Source organism: Gambusia affinis, linkage group LG09 (assembly GCF_019740435.1).
Source record: "Gambusia affinis linkage group LG09, SWU_Gaff_1.0, whole genome shotgun sequence".
Lineage (NCBI taxonomy): Eukaryota > Metazoa > Chordata > Actinopteri > Cyprinodontiformes > Poeciliidae > Gambusia > Gambusia affinis.
In genome coordinates, this window is record NC_057876.1 from 6,466,586 (window position 1) to 6,486,486 (window position 19,901).

At 43.1% G+C, this 19,901-nt stretch overlaps 2 protein-coding genes across 6 annotated transcripts; both read left to right on the forward strand.

The window, feature by feature from the left end:
• The first annotated feature begins 1,399 nt into the window (after window positions 1-1,399).
• Window positions 1,400-9,008, forward strand: lpar4 (lysophosphatidic acid receptor 4). The gene is made up of 3 exons (XM_044127525.1): window positions 1,400-1,779; window positions 6,223-6,987; window positions 7,620-9,008. Exons 2-3 carry the CDS (start codon window positions 6,412-6,414, stop codon window positions 8,100-8,102), a joined length of 1,059 nt encoding a protein of 352 aa, XP_043983460.1. The 5' UTR covers window positions 1,400-1,779; window positions 6,223-6,411; the 3' UTR covers window positions 8,103-9,008.
• Window positions 9,009-9,116: 108 nt separating this feature from the next.
• Window positions 9,117-19,690, forward strand: p2ry10 (P2Y receptor family member 10). Of its 5 annotated transcripts, none has more exons than XM_044127521.1 (5): window positions 9,117-11,302; window positions 11,437-14,081; window positions 14,324-14,589; window positions 14,798-14,978; window positions 16,754-19,690. In XM_044127521.1, exons 3-5 carry the CDS (start codon window positions 14,402-14,404, stop codon window positions 17,615-17,617), a joined length of 1,233 nt encoding a protein of 410 aa, XP_043983456.1. In that variant the 5' UTR covers window positions 9,117-11,302; window positions 11,437-14,081; window positions 14,324-14,401; the 3' UTR covers window positions 17,618-19,690. The 5 variants fall into 5 exon arrangements, with proteins under 5 accessions (XP_043983456.1, XP_043983459.1, XP_043983457.1 ...); XM_044127524.1 differs by having other exon boundaries at window positions 11,509-14,081; XM_044127522.1 differs by having other exon boundaries at window positions 11,545-14,081.
• Window positions 19,691-19,901: the final 211 nt, after the last annotated feature.

Here is a 19,901-nt window from a genome sequence, read left to right on the forward strand (position 1 = left end):
AATGGGAACCTGTCCAACACCGCCCTGCCACCTGGTTAAAAATAACTCTTTTGGTGGCCTCAGACATTATGACTGTGTTGTAACAATGGTGTGGCAGCACTTTGATCAACTGAAGCAGCAAGATATTGTTATCCTGAGATATTACGCACCCTTGCTAATAGTGTTTTTGTTCTTGTTGCGATTGTGGTAGACAGTAAATTTATTTTAAGCCTTTATTCTGTTTTCTTTGTCTGTCACATTTTCGTCTGTGGGGACGTTTTAAAGAGAGTCAGCTTCATGTCAGAACCTAGACAAGCACATCACGTCTCTTTAAATAAATCTAATGATATTTTCAGGCTGTTACAACGCTACTGCAAATTATCCTAGTATAGCCTAAAGAACCTCTGTCCTGATGGACATATTAAAAATGCAAAAATGCATAATTTTACAGTGATTTTGCTGACTTATAAATTAGGTGTGATAGTGCCTTCCATACAAAAAAAGTCTGTGGCAGCTCCTCTGAGCATACAATGTAAAAGTTTGGAATATGAAAGTAATTTTAATACAGAGCAGCTGGATGCAAAGACAGTAGCAGAAAATGTCTAATTTGACCAGTTCTAACCTGGAACTGTTTCATCCCACATATTGATACCCTTCAGGTACAACACTGCATTACTTTTTCAAGCGTAATGAATCTACAGATTAGATTTAGATTTAAGTTTTCATACTGTCTCCCAATCCTTACCACAACAGAAGCAACAAACTGTTTTATTTTCAAATGAGAGCAACCAGTGTTGCATATTTCATAGACCTGCAACATTTTAATCTATAACATTGGAAAATACCAAGCGCCGTCTCTTCAGGTGACTCCTCAAACTCTCTGTCAGAGTTTAGCTCTGGGCTTTATCCAAAACTTTAATTTTCCTTTCATGAATCTATTCTTTTGTTAACTTGGATGTATATCGGGATATCGAAAAGTAAAAACCCTCTAGATTCCCAGCTTTCCTGAAGACACCTGAAGGTTTTGCTCTCAAACTGACTGCGTGTAAAACATATTCAGAATTTAATACATGTTGACAAAATCCTAAGCATCATCTAGAGAAAACCTGCCCACATAATGACGCTGCCACCACCATGTGCCTCAGTGGGTGCGTTTTGGAATCATACACCAAAAGCTCAAGTTTGGTTTCATCAGTGGATTGTACGTGAGAAATGCTAAATTATATGTTTAATACACGTGTTACATGTCTGAGATGATCGATAATGGTAAGTTTAATGGAGATATTTTGAGAGCTAATGAAGGTGCAAACACAGATAGAAGATTAATCGGAGGCCCTCATCCTTTCCTCTTTCTCCACTGTTGACTGCCCTGCTCCTCCTCCTCCTCCTTCATCCTCGAGGTGCTATTGTCTCGCTTCCTGTGGCCGAGCGGGCCCTCTGTACGCTCGCGCACAGGCTCTTGCGCGCGCAGCAGTTCGGGGCGGCGGGCTGTGATGCGGTCCGGACGGACGGAGCAAGTCGTCAGGATTAATGGAGGGACTCACACCCGCGGGATTTGTTACAAGTTTATAAGCTGCTCTTTTCACGCCGGGGAGCCGGCACTCAACCTCGGAGCGGAGCGGGGAAACTTCGAGGGAGTTGTTCTGGAGAGTTTTGGTCCAGTGACGAGAGAAAAAGAGACCCCCGCGCCCACCCCCCCCAAAAAAAACCGGGGCTCCGGACCTTTGACAGCTGCACCGCCGCCAGACTGGAAACCCTCGGTGACCGGGAGGTGAGCTGTCATCGACCGCTCAGCTGCCGGTGAGTGTCCACCACTTTGTTTGTGGAAAGTGACATTTTTTTCTCCACTCCTGGGGAAAACATGCTTCAAATTCATCTGCAACATAACGCAAAAAGAAGCTGGCTCCCACCTTGGTGAATGAAATATGGCTTAGCTACACTGTAAAAAAATAAACCTCCGAGAATTTACGGTAAAAAAATAAAAAATGGTGAAATACCAACAGTTACTGACCATAATATCCAAAACATTTTATTACCGTAGAAAATACATGGAATTACAATAACTCAATAAACAATTATTTCAAGTAATTTTGACAGTCATGAAATGTAGAAAACACAGAAATATATTATAAAAATATAAGTAATTTTAAAATTCATAGAAAAATATTGTAATATTGCCAGCAGCTAATTATCCTAAAATTAACGGTACTAATCGGCCAAAATAAAAAAAATTTAGCTGATGTTTATATCCACAATGTAAACGGTAAACCAGACTGTTTTTTTTTTAATTTTTATAAAGAATAGAATGCTGGTGTGAAATTTTGGTTTCTTTTTTAATAATGCCTTTTACACACCAAACTGAAATCAGGGGTCGAACTGACAACCCTTCAATTGCAAGACAAACTCCTACAGCCGACGCCACCATCATTTATGGAAGTCCTTTATTAAATGATGTATTTGGGATTATTTAATTTTATGCAAACCATGGATCTGTCATACATTAAGAGAACTGCATGTTAGCCCCTGCTGCTTGGATGAAGCTGAAGTTGGTTTCCAATGGCGGCTTTCAATTGGGAAATGGCTAAAGGGCGATTCCACCTAATTTTTCACTAGCAGCATCTTTAACTTACTCTAGCTAAAAAACTACATCACCTAGACTCTTCAAACCTGGACTAGATAATTCTCAACTAATAGCAGACTATTTTAAACCAAGTGTGGAATTTGTGAAACCTTTATCTAATTTGTGAAACTTCAATAAGGAGCAGTTCAAGTGTGATCCAGATGCATAAAAATTGTGAAGTCGCCCTTCATTGAAGTTTCAATGAAGTTTTGGATGCCAGAAATTTAGCTTATTTTAAAAATACGGTAAAATACTGGCAGCTCTGGCAACCAAAACAGTGAACAGTGTACTTGCCAACATAGCGGTCCATAAACAGAAAACTCTTCTAGTTGGAAAGTTAACATAAAGCAAACAAAGCAAAACAATATTTAGGGTAAGACTTTTACTAAATAGTGATTCAACAACAGCAAGAACATAAAGGACGTTTTTGTTAAAGTTTTTCATGTCGGTACATTGGCCTACTTTTGGTCAAGGTATCATGGCTGCTTTCCCTATTCGCCCAATCTTTCCACTAAAGTTAGGCCTTACTGAATTTTGTTGCCCTTGAACATTTTTGTATTGTTGTTGTTCTAAAACAATGAAATGTCGCAAGAGTTTATGGGAACTTTTACTACGTTCGACGTAGAAAAGGTTACTAGGGTAAACTTTGAAGTTGCAACTAAATTTAGCAAAATTACAAACCTTGATATAACCAACAGATTGGTAGTTGAGCTTTAGGTAGAAGTGGTGAGTTCTACCTTAAAAAAAGAGCCAAATATCCAGATTATAATAGCCTGGTAAAATCCAGCCCCCTGTTCTAACCTTCACTTCGTCCAGAGGGTCTGGACTCTCGGCTATTGAGAAACAATTGCTTCCTGGAGACGTGAACTCTGTTAAAGTTTGAAATTTTTCGTAATCACTAACATTTGCCCATGACGTATGCGACGCGCCAGTTTGACACTATGAAGCTGAACAGAAATTGCTGCCAGTAAACAACTGTCCTCTACTGCCAAGAGAGGAGTCCTGATCCCAACAAGATGGCTGTTCTCATTGATTCAATATTTGGAAGCCTGAACAACACAAACTGAACAGCAGTGTTCACTTCCTTCGCTGCCATTGTGAAAACAAATTATAAACAGCAAAGAAAATCAACATTGTTGTTCACAACTTATCCTACTCGCTGATTGGCTGCTCAAAAATCAACTGGAGAAATCTAAGTCAATGGGAGAAAGCCCAGAATCACTGAAAGGAGATTATAATTGAGAGGAGCTGCACAGAAATGCTAAGATTATAATCCTTTTCCAACCAAACAGGTGCCACTGATACACACATTGTTTCATGTATTTGTTTGTGAATCCTTTTCTTCTTCATTAAAACATCACTATGAACCGTTAGGAAGTCCTCAAAGGTATTTCTCAGGGCGACACGAGCCTGAGCAGAACCCTCTGTGATCCCAAGACGTGGGTTTAAGTTTTTTTAAGTTGTTTTCCCCCAGTCTTCACCTCTCTGTCCCCCTTTTCTCTGCCTTGCCTGTGAGAGAAAAGAACAGCTGGATGTGAGCTTGGCCTGAACTTGATCTCTCCGTATCAGCGGGTCCCAGAGGCCTGTTTCTGTCGCTGCTGTGTCCGGCCGTGGGGGTAAACCCTCGTAACTGTGCAGCTGTCCACAACCTGCTGCATAATGTGCACTCATTCACTCTCTCAGGACCAAAATCCCTCGGCAAGACCTTTTTTTTTTTGCAATCCACTACTCACATAGCTTGGCTCCTGAGCTGAAGGTCCTTCTCACCTTCAGACAAACGTAGACCATCTAAACCTCGACTTTCAAGCAGAAAGTCAAGGTTGACTCGGTCGGGGGTTCGGCGGCCCAGTACCTCCTCCCCCCTCCCCACCCCCCACCCCCCACCCCCGGCACACAGAGACCCGTTTGAAGATTGGCAAATGTGAGTGTTTGCCTGCTTGTGTGCTCTCATGTGGAGGCGTTTGCATATGTAAATGTGTGTTTGCTGCAGATTGGTACAGTGAGGCCATTGTGAGGGTCGATGGGAGGCTTTTGGGGGCGGAGTGTGAAAATGCAGTCAAGATGTCAGAGTGCAGCTGGCACAGGACGAGGTCTTCAGGCTAAAGCGGCGCATCAGAGGAGATCAGGCTGAACCGGCTGGGTCTTCACAGGAGAGCAGCTTACCTCTGTTTTATAACGTAACAAGTCCAGTTTAACTTGTTACAACGACTGGGGCTGCCACTACCGATGATATTACCGTAGCAATTGATTATTCTGTACCAGATGTTGTTGTCAATTGACTTTAGCCACTGATTCCCAGCCTCAGCAGGTATTAAACACATGATGTGTGACTAATAAACCCAAACCTTGTGTGTCAAACCTTTTATTTTAAAACTGCGACGGAGAGAAATTAGCTCCCCAGCATACAGTAGATATTATAAAGTTTACTACTTGGGTGGTATGAATTACTTTAGTTCTTTAGTTACTGCAAAGTGGACGTCCAGATTTTCCATCATTTGTTGGACAAATGTGAGAGCTACTTAGATATGTTTGGAGCTTTACAGTCTCAAAACAGTCCTACAGTCCTCCACTTCCCCTGAATTACAAATTCAAATATTTCAGTAAGTAAACAAACAAAAAACTGGATTTTGCACAGCAGTTTCCTCCAAAAGGACCTATTCAGTAGCTGGAATCTGCTCACAGATTCTTCTTTGCACCTGGATGCCGATTTTTAAATGCGTGGATCCGGAGGAATGTCAAAGAAAGCTTCTTCTTGACCACAACAATCTGTATAACCCACAGAACAGTCAAACCAAACCCACCAAGACTCAGCAGAAAACCTGGAGGCTGTGATTCAACAAGTCTGTGAATCACAACAGATCCTGGTTTTCATGCTGCCGTCTGTGAGCCCTTCAGGTTTATGCACCACAAACACATAAAATGCTACCAAGTGGTTTTGATCCAGTGCAAATATCTTAATACACTTGAAACAAGACAAAACTAACTAAGAAATAACTTTTCAGCAACATATTTGAGCCTGTTCTAGGTCAATAATTCCTTAATATTGATTTAAAAGTTCTATTTCCACCAGCATATTTTTTCACTGATACAAAGACATTTTCCCATAGGAGAAATATTCTACCAGTGGAAATAATACTTTTTTATATGTCAATATTAATGAATCATTGACTTAAAACAATCTCCTGTATCTTGCTGAAAAGGTAGTTTGGTTTTAATTTCAAGTGTACTAAGATATTTGCTCTATAAATTAGGCTAAAAATACTTGGCAGCATTTTTGTTTTTTTTAACTGGGAGCTAGTTTGAATCAGGAATGTTTGCCTGGTGAGAGCCAGAAATTAAAAACAGATTGTTGTTGAATTATTGATGCTAAAAGTCTGCATGGATTTACTGAATTAAACATTTAAAACATAAGGTAAACAGAAGTGAAGTAAATGTTAAAGGTTTACTCTGCAGTGCTGATGTACGATCGACGTCTTGAAGCCCTCTATTGTTCTTTTTATGCACATTTCTAATATTTAGCTTGTTCCTTGTTTTTATCGCTGTGCACATTCATGGTTTGCTTTCTGGGGAACAACTTTTATAGTCTGGAAGTTCCTGAGTGCCGTTTCCTTTTCTCTCCGCAGGAGGACCGGCGATCTGAGCAGCCGTGCATCCTGACTGAGTCCGGCTCCGTCCGCCTGGGGGTCCATGATGACTTGGAGGGGGCTTCGGCGGACGGTCCCCTGCTGACAGCCAGACTTCCGCTCCTTTCCTGAAGATCTATTTGTATCTTTTTTTTTTTTTACAGTGAAGACTTTGTCTCTTCCGTCACCATGGCCAGCCTTGTGATTAACGAAACTGGAGTGGAGGATTGTGGGATCGACGACTCCTTCAAGTACAACTTGTACTCCACGGTTTACAGTGTGGTCTTCGTTTCGGGCCTGATGACCAACTGCGCCGCCCTCTTCGTCTTCTGCTTCCGGATGAAGATATGCAACGAGACCACAATGTTCATGACCAACCTCGCTTTTTCAGACCTGGTCTTCGTCTTCACGCTGCCGTTCAAGGTCTTCTACAACGTCAACCGCAACTGGCCCTTCGGAGACGGGCTCTGCAAGGTGTCAGGGACGGCCTTCATCACCAACATCTACGGCAGCATGCTCTTCCTCACCTGCATCAGCGTGGACCGCTTCCTGGCGATAGTCTACCCGTTCCGATCGCGCTCCATCCGCACGAGGAGGAACGCGGCGCTGGTGTGCGCCGCCGTGTGGCTCACCATCGTGGGCGGAGGAATATCGGTGACCTTCTTCTCCACCATCAACAGCAGACACAGAGCCACCACATGCTTCGAAGGATTTTCCAAGAACACCTGGAAGACCTACCTCTCCAAAATCACCATCTTCATAGAGGTAAGCTGATGTGCACGAACACGTTCACTACCGGAACGGCATTCAGTAAGACATCGAGATACACAGCAGGGAGGTTCTGCTTTAAATCTTTTCACATATTTGTGAGTTTTCAGCCCAAAACTTTTTTTTTTCTCCCCACCAGGGGGTCTTTTGTGGGCTCTAGTGTCCCTTATTCGAAAGTAGGCTGATAGGAAGGGGGGAAGAAGAAAGGGGAAGACATGCGGCAAATGTCACCGGGTCCGGGATTCGAACCCACGATGGCCGCGTCGAGGACTGAAGGCCTCCAAATGTGGGTCGCGCTATCCCCTACACCACCACAGCACGCCCCCAGCAGCCCAAAACTTTGTGTATTATTGGGATTGTAGACGATAGACCAAAGCAAAATGGTGCCCTACTTTGAGCTGAAGGAAAGTGATACACATTCAAGTAAAGATTTTTCACCAAAATGTAAAACCTGTGTTGAGAACTTCAACACAAGTTTTACTTAAAAATCAATTTGAAAAAACAAAAATAACTCCGGCCATATTTCACCAAGGTGACGATATTATGATATATTTATTTTCATATTGTCCAGCTGTATAAGTCATTTGGAAAAGCGCTGCATGTCCTGTAACTCTCCTGTACTTCCTCAGATCGTGGGTTTTCTCTTCCCCCTCCTGGCCAACCTGGTGTGCTCCTCCCTGGTTCTCCGGACGCTTCGCCGCCCGGTCAGCGCCGGCCACGGCTGTGACAGCAAGAAGCGCGTCCTGCGGATGATCGTGGTCCATCTCACCATTTTCATCATTTGCTTCGTCCCGTACAACTTCCTGCTCTTCCTGTACGCCCTGGTGCGGACCCAGGCCCTGGCTAACTGCGCCGTGGAGCGGTTCGCTCGGACCCTGTACCCCATCACCCTGTGTCTGGCCAGCCTCAACTGCTGCCTGGACCCCGTGGTTTACTACTTCACCTCAGAGAGCTTCAAGAAGAGCCTGACCATTGGTGGCAAGGGGTCCGGCTCGAGGCCCGAGAGCATCCCCCGCAGCGACAACGAGGCCCAGGACACGGCCGTCCCCAGGGACACTCAGACCGCGTCCAGCAACGGGAAAGACGCCCCGATATCCGACAGCCAGCTATGACTCGGCGCTGTCAGGGGTGAAAACGGGTCGCGGGCGGGTTCTGGAGGAACCCTGAACTTGAACAACAATCAGCTGTTTAATTGTGGAAGTGGAAAACAAATAGCTCAGCAGATTAGCTAAGACCAGAGGTAAGTCCTGAGGTTTGGCCTGGGCTTTGTGGATTAATCCAACACTGGAGGACAGAGGAATGTAGCTGTGTTTGTTATAACACACACACACACACACACACACACACACAGGCAGAGGGGTGGCAGAGCCACGCCGGGGCCACCGTGACAGAGACAAGGAGCTGCTCAAGCTGACACTGAGCTGTCCATAAGATGGAGATTCTTATTCACTTTGTTGATATGAGCTGTTCAGTGCTTTTGTAATAAAATCGTTATTTTTAGAAAGTTTCAGCTCTGGCAGTGCGTTACATCATCGATGTAGTGACACTGATCAGTTCGGCGGGGGGGTCAGGGTCGCGCTCAGAAACTGAAAACAAAATTAAAGGCATAAAATTACGAGAATACAAGAACAAAATCATAATATTAACAAGATAAAATCATGACTTTAGAAAGTTGTACAAGAATAATGCTGAAATAATACTAGAATAAATATTCAACAAGAAAGTTGTCATATTTTTGAGAATAAAGACATAATGTTGACTTTATAATCAAATCGTGACTTTATTTTCAGAATAAATTCATGATTTTATGACTTTATTCTTGTGTCTTTATTCTCAAAATATTACAACTGTGTTCTCGTGTTATTTCGACTTTCTCCTCGTGACATTGTGTCATTTTATTAAACCTTTTTCTTAGCATGGCCCTATCACTCCGTCGTAGTTCAGTTTGGTCAGACCTGGTGTTACTGTATAAAGCAGTATTATGTTGACCTGCTGAATTAAACGTCTGTCATGTTGAAGTTTCGTTTAACTAAGTGTCTTTTTGATTTTCTTTTTTGCTTTTATTTGTCGTTCCTTTTCCAGCTCGGTACCGGTTAGTCAAGCCTCCTGTGACCTGGACTGTAGGGTTTCACTCCTGCAGGAGTTTTTTCCATTCTCCTGACTTGTCTGAGGACTTGGGCCTGTGTGCCGTGTCGCAGGCCAAGCGCTTATTATGACTTGAGCAATGGTCCATTGTTTGCCTCTGAATGAGGGCTCTCTGCCCTAATCTGGCATTAGACTGCAGATCTGCTCAAAGTCTCTTACACGCAACAAATATGCTCACATTCCACAGTGCGGATGAACACTCCTGCATGTTTACCTCACAAACCGACGCTCCAAACAGTGCTGAGTCAGCAGATTCCAAGAGAGAGAATGTGAATTGATGAACTGACGTTAGTTTCTACAAATGAAACGTGGGCAACTTTTTATTCTGGATTGCCAACCTGATCACAGCGGAAATATAAACAGCTTTTGTTTTGTTGGCTTTCGCAGAGCCAGCAAATCTCTTTGACCCTCAAATTTCTATGTATTTTATAAGTTGACCAGGATGATCGGCGAACACAACACATCAGATCAGGGGTAAACGTGGGGCTGCATTTTAAGACGTTTCAAGATATAAAACAATGTTTCAAGTCTGGAGGCAATTCAATCAGGCGCTCAATAAAGAGTGGTAATAAAATACAACATCTGATGAGAGGAAAACCATAAACACTCTCATTAGCAGTTTGTAGTAACCCATATAGATCGAGGAACCACGTGGAAGAAAGCTCTCTGGTCAATGAAGCTTACCGCAAAAACATTTTATAAAAAAAACTTGGGTTGTTTTTAAATTGCCGTGTCTCCATTAAGCCTCCGGCGCTCATGGTTTGTAGAAAACTGTGCAGCTTTTCAAGCATCTAGCACTTGCACTAATGGACATCCGCAACCGGGATCTGACTGTTTAGTCTTTTCAGCAATCCAGAGACAGAAATTCACACCCTCCACTGCTAATCCTTCAGACACCAACGTCTCCTGCAACGGTGTGTCGACCAAGTGGGCTAAAAACGATCTGTTGACGCTGACAGCAACCTCCGGGCGTGTGCATGCGACGTGACCATTTTATTTTCAACCGCAGAGGCTCGTAACAGCGGGCGCTTTGTGGAGTCCGGGGTCAGGGGTGGCATTGAGAGGGGCAGCAGACAGAAGGGCAGGAAATAAGAGGAGCAGGAGCTTTGAAGCATGAAAGAAAATCTCCTGCGAGGCCGATGGTGGAAGCAATCAGCTGCTGGGCCTCCAAGTGGAAAGCAGCAGGATTTGAAAGAAAAGGAGCAGCTGCTTCGCGTTGGGCTAGTGTGACATCTAGTGGCAGGACTAGGCAGAACGCAGGGGCCACGCTGACTCACCTTTAAGAGCCTCACGCCTGGTGAGTCATTATTGGATGTTTGTCTTTCTATGTTTTCATGGTTCTCGACTTGGACATGATGACAGAAGCTATAAGTATAAGTGTAAGTGTTGAACATCTAAAAAAAGCTCCACATGTTCCTGCCATAAACTTTCAGCTTCCCTCTGTTTCCCTCTGTCGCCTTACAGCTGGAAAAATAGCAGAATGCTTAGATTGTTTGATTTGTCTTCTTTTTTTTTTTTTTTGCTAAACTGTTTAAAAAAAAAAGAGGAAGTGGTATTGTAGCAGGGGAAGCTGATTAGCATTTCTGTAACTACTCAATGGTCCAAAGTAAACATTTGCACACATGACACAGGGAGTGAGGCTGCTCTGACACCTGTTGAAGAGAAGGAACGAAAATACAAACGTTCAGCCTGCCTTTGCTCATTCTTAACCGCACGTGCAATCGATTCTGTGTCAGCCTTTGCTATTTACCCGGTTGCTAGGCAGTCGGTGACGTATCAAACGGCAGAAAAGCACCCCACCAGACCTTGAAGGGCTAGAGCTTCCTCTTCTTCCCCTCATGATTTCTCACCTCCGAAACCAAGAGTCATCTGCTCGCAGCAGATGCCACCTCTTCTTGCAGCTACGCAGGCAAACCACATCAGTACGCGGGATTTTCTGACTTCACAAGCCAACGGACAACTCTCTTTGTCTCGTGCAAAAACAGTGCACAAGAAAGAGGAAGGAGAGGAAGGGTGTGTGCGTGTGTGTGTTTGCTACTGTACAGCCGGAGGAGGGGTGTGTGTTGATGAAGCAGTCGAAGCATGCGGATGCCAGCACATGTCTCTGGTCGTGGACTCTTCCTTCAGCGTCCGATGATGAGTTCAGGAGAAGACGAAGCAACACAAGGTAATGACCGACCTTCTCTTTGAACGTAGCGACTGAGAGGAAGTTTGGCTGCTTGTCCTTGCGGTTTGCCACGCTTTGCATTTTTTGATGAGTAGGGTTTGTTTTGAAGTCTTCTGTTATGCTCATGCACGCAGGGTGTGAACGACGTCTTGACTGCTGTGTCCTGCTGTCTTTTTTGATTTTTCATTTTGTAATTCTGATCTAAGACGTTTTAAGATGAGGAGACCGTCTCTGTATCTCAGTTCGGAGATGTTTGCGGAGTGAAAGGAAAACGGGTAGATGATGGATAACCAAGCGCAACCGAAGACCAACGCAGTCAGGGGTCAAGGCAAGTCCAGGTTTCCAGCAAAACGGCCAAAAAGAAAGAGAGAGAAAAAAAGGTCTGTTTTTGTCTTCCTCTTGTGGGACCAGTGTAGGAAGGGTGTGGACCAGTCTAGATGACAGAGGGAAGGCTGATGCTTCTCTGATAAAAAAAAAAAAAAAACAAACAAAAAAAAAAAACTAGCTCCTACCCTTAGATTTCCTGTTGCAGCCTTTATCAAAGTTTAATCTGCTACCTTCACTGTCAACACTTTATTGAGCACGCAAAACAGTTAACGGTCCTGACAACTGTTATGTTTTGATTTCACACGACTCTTTTGTTTCACACTTTGTGAGCTGAGCTGCTTTCTAAAGAGGGAATTCAGAGTGCTTACTTAATACTCTGACTATTTCAGCCTGTTGTGAAATCTCAAGAAGGTCTCTCCGACAGGACTGAGAGGAATGCTTCCAGTTGCACGACGACCAGTTTTATTTTATGTTTTTAATCTAACTCTGCGGTTTATCAGGAAAACCCCTCATCTAAGCTGTTAGATCGTAAATTTCAGGGCAGGGCCGCACCTTGGCTGGCGTCCGTATCTCCAGAGCCACAGCAGGACAAAGTGAGGCGTTGATAAGCCTGATCGGGTTTAGAGAAGCAACATCCAGAGGAACAAAGAAACTTTTAAAAAATGGAATCAAAAATCACTGGAAGGTTGATTAAAAACTACAAAACTGCTGGGACCTTTACCTGGAGCCATGCGCTTCTGGTCAAATGACACAGACATTTTCTGCATCATACATTAAATCAACAACCCAGTACAAATGTTCAACATTAACACAGTAATCAGATGCTGGATGGAGTCTTACTGAAACAGAGCCAGAGATGGGATGGGAGCAAAGATGATAAACAGATTGGAGGAAAATGGAAATTTATCACAATTGATAAGACTATTTATTTATGTGTTTATTTATTTATTGTCGGCCATTTTTAACTCTTCCATACACCAAAAAAGTAAAATTAAAATAAAAAAACCACAATCCTGACAACAAAACAGCAGCAACAAAGACCGAACCAATACGGAAATATAGAAACAATATTTCAATTAATGTCAGTGGTAAAAACACAAACTTATACCTTCACACAGGGTCATCAAAATCTAAACAGCAGAATCTTTTCTGTGTATTTATTGGTCTTGAATTAATCCCAGGTGAGTCTGCAGGGAAACCCGCAAAATAAAACCTTATCGTATTCGTTTAGCAAATTATTTTTATCCATTTTTTTATTTAATGATTGAAAAACAGAGTTTTAACTCCTCCTAACAATTATTCCACATCTGAAACCTTGTAACTTAAATACAGTTGTTTTTAACCTTTAGATGTTGTTTTTTTTAAACACCCTTCTCTATTAATTTGTCTCTTTAACCCTTTATGTCCTAAGTTTTAAAACTGCCTCGATATTTTTGCTTAATTTAATTGTACCCAGCTCTTTAAATGTCTTGAGTAAATATATTTGTCCATTAATCCACTACATTCAATCTCTTCCAAGTTATTTTGACAATTCACCGTCTATTTAAAGAGCGGCCCGCCGATTAATTTCACTCCCTGCTACAGTGGGGGGATAAATTACCGTAATAACCGGAAATTGGCTGGAAAGCGCAACGTCTCCCCTTTCAGAATCTCTTGGAATTTTTCAGATAGCGCCAAGTGTGGAGGAATTACGGTACTGCAAATTTGGCTGGATCGTCGGCGCTCCGTTTAATTTCAGACCACTTCTCACCGGGGAAGGAGTTTGTTATTGTCTTTGCCCATGATGTTGTCGCTGCAACATTTTCTCCAACCTGCATGTAGGCAAAACAAAACTCATACAGTTTAACAGTCAGCTACACAAACACAGTTCAAGATCAGTGATGCCCCCAGTAATTTTTGTGGAGTCAGTGCCAGGCTGGCATCTCTTTCAAATACCAGGACGTTTTAAGAGAAAAAAGTCCGGCGTGTTTTACCTGTAAACTGAGAACGATAATCACTCACAACCAAATCCCCAGACACAAAATCTACCTTCTCTCCTCCTCGGCGCTCAGAGCTGAATGCTATGAAAAGCAAAAACTAAAAACGAGATGAGCTGAAGAGGAGAGAGCAAAAAGAAAATGTCTCCCTCTACCTCTGTTTGTGTTTCATCCTGTAAAATGGTACAGGAAAAAAACTACTGTCTTAATATGACAGTAGAGTTAACAAGAATTGTATATTATTTTCTATTCTCATACACAGATATTGATTTACCTAAATAAAGCTTCTTCTTTTTTTCTGTGAGTGACTGTGTAAAAATAAAGGTTTTATACAACTGGTTGCTTTGAGGACATTTCTACAGACAGCAGACTGTAGAAGATGTGGGACCAAACGTAAGAGAACGTTGGCAGATGCAAAGGAACGGGTTCTGAAGCAGGAAGAAAAACGCCCGCTCAATGCGAAACCAAACCTTCACGTGAGGATGCGGGGCTGCACGACGGCCCCGTTTTTTTAAACACTCTTCTCTATTAGTTTGTCTCTTTAACCCTTTATGTCCTAAGTTTTAAAACAGTTTCAGCAAATGTTTGAAACTGGCGAAACGTTCACCAACTCTGCTCAGAATGAATTCAGATGAAAAAGTTTGCAAACAAGTCAGATCAACGTTCACGGTGTTTGTTTTGAGTACTTTGCAACACTTCTCTTCCTTCTCTCTTTCAGTGGTGATGCTGACTAAGAACATGATCTGACAAACCCGCCCTCGGTGGTGTTCTTATTTAATAAGAGAACAACAACATAATGACCGTAAACGAAACTGGACCGACAGACGGGTTCTCAAGCAACCTCTACGACCCGTCCTGCAACCATGACCTGTCCTGCTGGGAGCAGACGATGGACAAGATGTACACCTACTTCTACCTGCTGCTCTTCGTCCCCGGGCTCTTCCTCAACACCACCGCTCTCTGGGTCCTCTGCAAACACTTCAGGTAGGTCAGACTTCAACCCTTGACCCTAACCGGCAAGAGCAATTTCTTTTTGCTAGACACTTCAAAAGACACAACGTTACTCAAGACCCCTTCAATCGATTGTATCTGCTGCCGTTAAAGCCAAAGGAAACTGCTTTTGTTTCAAAACCTTTGCGCAACGGCGTCCGGTCCTGCAGTCACTAACCGGCTCCTCTGTGTCGTTCCACAGTAAGAAGACCAAAGCGGTGATATTCATGATCAACCTGGCTTTTGCAGACCTGGTCCACGTCCTCTCTCTGCCCCTACGGATCTATTATTACTTCACACACTCCTGGCCCTTCGGAAAAGGCATCTGCTTGCTCTGCTTTTATCTCAAATACCTAAACATGTACGCCGCAATCTTTTTCCTGGTAAGAGTGCAGTTTTTTTTTAATTATTATTATTATTTGCTATATTTTAATGTAGTTTAATTTCAGAGACGTTGGATGAAATTATGAGAAGTCCAACTGATTTGGCCTTTTATGCCAACATAAAGTCAAACACTAAACTTTTGGAGAAGTGCTCAAGCCTCTTGAAATTATTTGGATTTTTTTTTTTTGTCAAGTTCTACCCATAAACTGTGGCTTGACGACATGGCTGAAAATACATCAGTGCTTCATATCGGTATTGATTGATTGATATTGTTTTAAACATCTCAAATGCTGCCAAACCAGTGATGTGAACTTTATCTGTTTTACCCACAGTTTTCAATCCACGTCACTGTTTTATAATTTTTCTATTTTTAAGCAGTTATGAGCCACAGTGTTGAAACCTGAAACTGCTCCTGTTCAACGTACTCAACAGGTTGTTGCTAGGTAACCAAAGTGCGTGAGCTAGTTGGCCAAACAACATTTAGCAGCTGGGCATGAGCTGTCTTTCCTCTGCTTTCAGTGATATTGATTATGTGTCTGTTGTTATATATATATATATATATATATATATATATATATATATATATATATATATATATATATATATATATATATATTTATATATAAATATTTATATATATAGTTACTGATTTATTGCTCAGCCATTAACTTCAATATATTTTGGGGGTTTTCATGCGACAGACCAACACAAGGTTGAACAGAGCTGTGTTGTACAAAAAGGACAATCTAGAACCCGGTTTGATAGCCAGCAGAACTTTGTCTCTCTCCATTCCTTCTGACAAAATAACTGAAGCGCTGGCAGATTGCATGGAGGTTTTCTTCTAGCTTATAAATTGTGGCGTACTTATACTTACAACAGGAACGTCTAGTTTATATATTCAGGAATTAGAACAAACTTAGAATCCAGGGAAACTTATTAGTTTATCTCTAGAAACTGCTAATTACTTTAGCTCAACATTATCCGTCCATCCATCCATTTTCTGTAGGCTGACAGGAAGGGGGGGAGGAGACATGCGGCAAATGTCGTTGGGTCCGGGAATCGAACCCGTGACGGCCGCGTCAAGTACTCAAGGCTTCCAAATGTGGGTCGCGCTATCCCCTACGCCACCACAGCAGCCCAGATTCTATGTTACTTGAGCAGCCCTTTTACCAAACACGTTTTTATGTTCTTGGACGGCTACTTTTTACTTTTACTTGAGTGAAAAATATGTTGAAGTAGTTCTCCTCTTACGGGAGCACAGTTTTTGGTTACTCTACCTAAATCTGCCCTTCGCTATAAAGCTTGGTATTTAGTTTTATAACTAAATTTGGCTTTAAACTTCCCCACAAATTTCCCTGTGAACTGTTCACTAATCTTCAGATGCCGTTTGCTGGTTATTTTAAAGGAACAGTTGAATTTACGCTGAAATGAATCCACACACACACGAGTGGATTTTACTTAATAATCAGGTTACTTCTGAAAGCACGTGACGGACTGAAAAACTATCCACTCTTCTCTTTTTGTTGTGTATTTCTGAAAAGTGCTCTGAAACCCACTTCTACCTGTTCTTGTACTTCACAATCATTTGCCGCTTTGTGTTGGTCTGCCACATGACATCCCACCAAAAGACTCCCAGGTTTGTGGTTACAACGTGACTAAATTGAGAAAAAAGCTCAAGCGTTATGATGCCAGTTTAAGAAGAGCAGAAAGTCACGAGATGATTTTTGTTGGGTTTCTAAAAGTATCGGTGTGATTCATGCTCTTTCTGTTTCAGGTGTGCATCAGCGTGCAGAGATACAGGTTCCTCCTCAAGCCGTTCACCGCCCGCAACTGGCGGCGTCGCTACGACCTGCTCATCAGCATGGCGGTGTGGGTGTTTGTCGCTGTCGGTTGCTTGCCTTTTATTCTGATGAGGAGCAGCGGGAGCGGCAACGCCAGCGAGAGCCTCGCCCCGCACACCTCCGCCCCCGCCATGCCGTTGAGCACGACATGCACTCCAAACGCCAGCGCCGCATCCAGCAACGGCAGCTGCTTCAAAGACCTGCCCATGCGGAAGATCTCCGTCCCGCTGGCCGTCAGCCTGATCAGCATGTGCGAGCTGTTTGGATTCCTGATCCCTCTCGCCTGCATCAGCTACTCCTCCATCCGCATAGCCTGGTCTCTCAACCACAGTCAGCCCCAGAACCGGCAGGACTCCGTCGCTCCCGGCTCTTCGATGCGCAGCAGACTCCAGTCCTTCACTTCCAACGGCCACCCAGACAAAAGCCACGAAAAGCCCGCCAACAGCGGCGAGAAGCGGCGGGCCCTGCAGATGGTCCTGAGCTGCTCGGCTCTTTTCCTGCTCTGCTTCGCCCCGTACCACATCAACTTCGTGCTCTACATGATGGTCTCGCAGAGGGTTGTCGTACACTGCGCCACCGTGCTGGCTGTCAAACAGTTTCACCCCATTTCCCTCTGCTTGGCGAGCATGAGCTGCTGCCTGAACCCTCTGCTGTATTACTTCCTGAACGCCGAATTCAGAATGCACCTCAAGCGCACCTCATCCTTCTCCAACTCGATCCTGTCCTCGCCAAGCTCCCCGAGAGACTGTCCGACGCAAGCCAAGCTGCTGAGGATGGAGAGCACCTGTTCCAATTAGCATCGCAGAGAGAAGATCCCACTGGGCCTTGCAAAAGTATTCATACTGCCTCTTGAACTCTTTCACATGTGTTTTGGTCACAGACTTAATTGTCTATTTCTGTGTCTTTCTCTTTTTGAGAAAACACAAGTGCGTAATTGTAAAGTGGAACCATCTGTGGACACCAGTCTTGCCAGATATTCTCAATTGGATTGACTTTTCCACTTTGATTGGGTCGTTCTCATAAACAAGGTTTAAGCTAACCCAATCCGCTGCTGTCTGAGTCTCTGAAGGGACAGTGTTTTGTAAAATTGACTTTGTGAAGCTTTATATCATGTTACAATGCCTCGTCGAAAATATACCTGGAGAGTGTCGCCTTGATTCTTTTATTCATGTTTGAGAAATCCTTTAATCTGCAATGGCAACCATTTGTGGTTACCAAAACATTTGTTCTCACCAAGCGCCGTCTTCCACATAGCTCCTTCAGACTAGTGACAGCAGCCATTAGTGAACACCTGTGAAAGTTATTATATGAACTCTCTCAGTCCAGCAGCTGAAGGACGTTGTTAAGGGCTTAACATAGAAACTTTGTTGCGATGACATAATGAAGGAAGAGCGTGGAAAAGAGCAGGACCTTCTTAAAGAGACGGAGGCCCAATCTCAAAGCGTTAAATTGCAAAGTCAATTCTTTTTTAGTCATGTGTGATTATGTACACATTTCATAACAACTGAATGTGACATAGTTACTAGATTGTGCTGTAAAAAGTCACTATGTGCCTGAACACATAACACTGCCCCTTTAGCAGGTTGGTGCCGTCCATCTTTTCAACCGTTCCAATTGGCTGTCCAGTTTCTGATGAGTGAATGTCTTCCCACAGCATGGTGCTGCCTCTCCCATGTTTCACCAAGGGAATGATTCGTTCAGGCCAATCTCCAGTTTTAGCTTTCCAACACAGATTATGCTTGCTTGTAGGCCAGAAAGTTACATTTTGGGGGTTTTTCTGACCGGACCACATCTTTACTGTGTCCCGTCCTCAACCCTGCTCAACAAGTCCTGCTGTCCTGCATGTCCACATTTCCCCACAGTCACAACCCAGAGGGACATCTGAACATATCAAGACCGTGGGTCATCTATCCTACAGTAGGAGACTACCGCCCTTCTTGGCTTGTGGCAAAAAGTAAAAGAAACTTCCAATAGCTCATGCCACTCTTCCATGAACGTTGCATATTTAAGAACCTATTCAGTCAACACGTTATCCTACCTGAGCTGTGGATCTGTGAAGCTCCTCTAGAGTTACCATGAGCCCATTGGCTGCGTCTCTTGATTAAAGTTCTCTTTTGTCCGTTTAAGACGCCCACGTCTTGCCTCCCTTGCGGTTTTGCAATATTCCACCCTGTTTTTCTAGAAAATGATTTGAACTCTATGAGATCTTCTGGATCTTAACCCAGCTTCAAACCTATCCACAAGTATCTGCTTGAATTATGTGGTTGTGTTTAGGGATGCACGATATTATTGGCATGGAATCGGTATTGGACGATGTTAACTGTAAAATTTAACATCAGCCAATCCATCAAAAATAACTCACCGATATAATAAGCGTTGCTTTTATAAAACAGACCAGTGACAGCGACGCCTGCAGCACAACTTCATAAACCGTTCGGTATTAATGCACGACTGATGTGCTTTTCACTTGCTGCTTGTGAACAGGTTGAGTTTAGTTTTGTGAAGATTGACAAACTTGCACTGTTTGAGGCGTTGTCATTGTCCGGAAGATAATGTCATGAATAAATTTGACATAAAAACAATGCTAGTTGGAAGTGTTGCATGATATTCAGCCTCACTCTAGAATTTGCATTCAATAGCAGGCTAAATTGGCAAAGATAACAACAAAGAAAAAAACGGAAATCGACCAAAAACCCGTCCCTACTTGTGTTCCTTAATCTTCATGAAGCTGTTCGTTATCTGAATAACACCTGACTGGTTCCACTGGTTTTTATTTTGGGGCATCACAGAAAGAACTCTGAAAGCATACAATCTACACACATTCGCTTGAAAAAAATAGACTTTTCCTTCCACTTTACATCAACACACAGCTAAAACAAATCAATACGCCGACGTCTGTGACTGTATGAAAAACATTCTGCGGCACAAAACCTTTTGCAAGACTCTGCTGCCTTCATTCAGGTGATATTTAAGCTGAACTGAACTGACTTGCTGTTATGCAAAAAAAAAAAAAAGGGCAACCTGCTGGGAGCAAAGCAGACTTTAAATCTTGCCCAAGGAAAGTTTGACATACGCTGACAT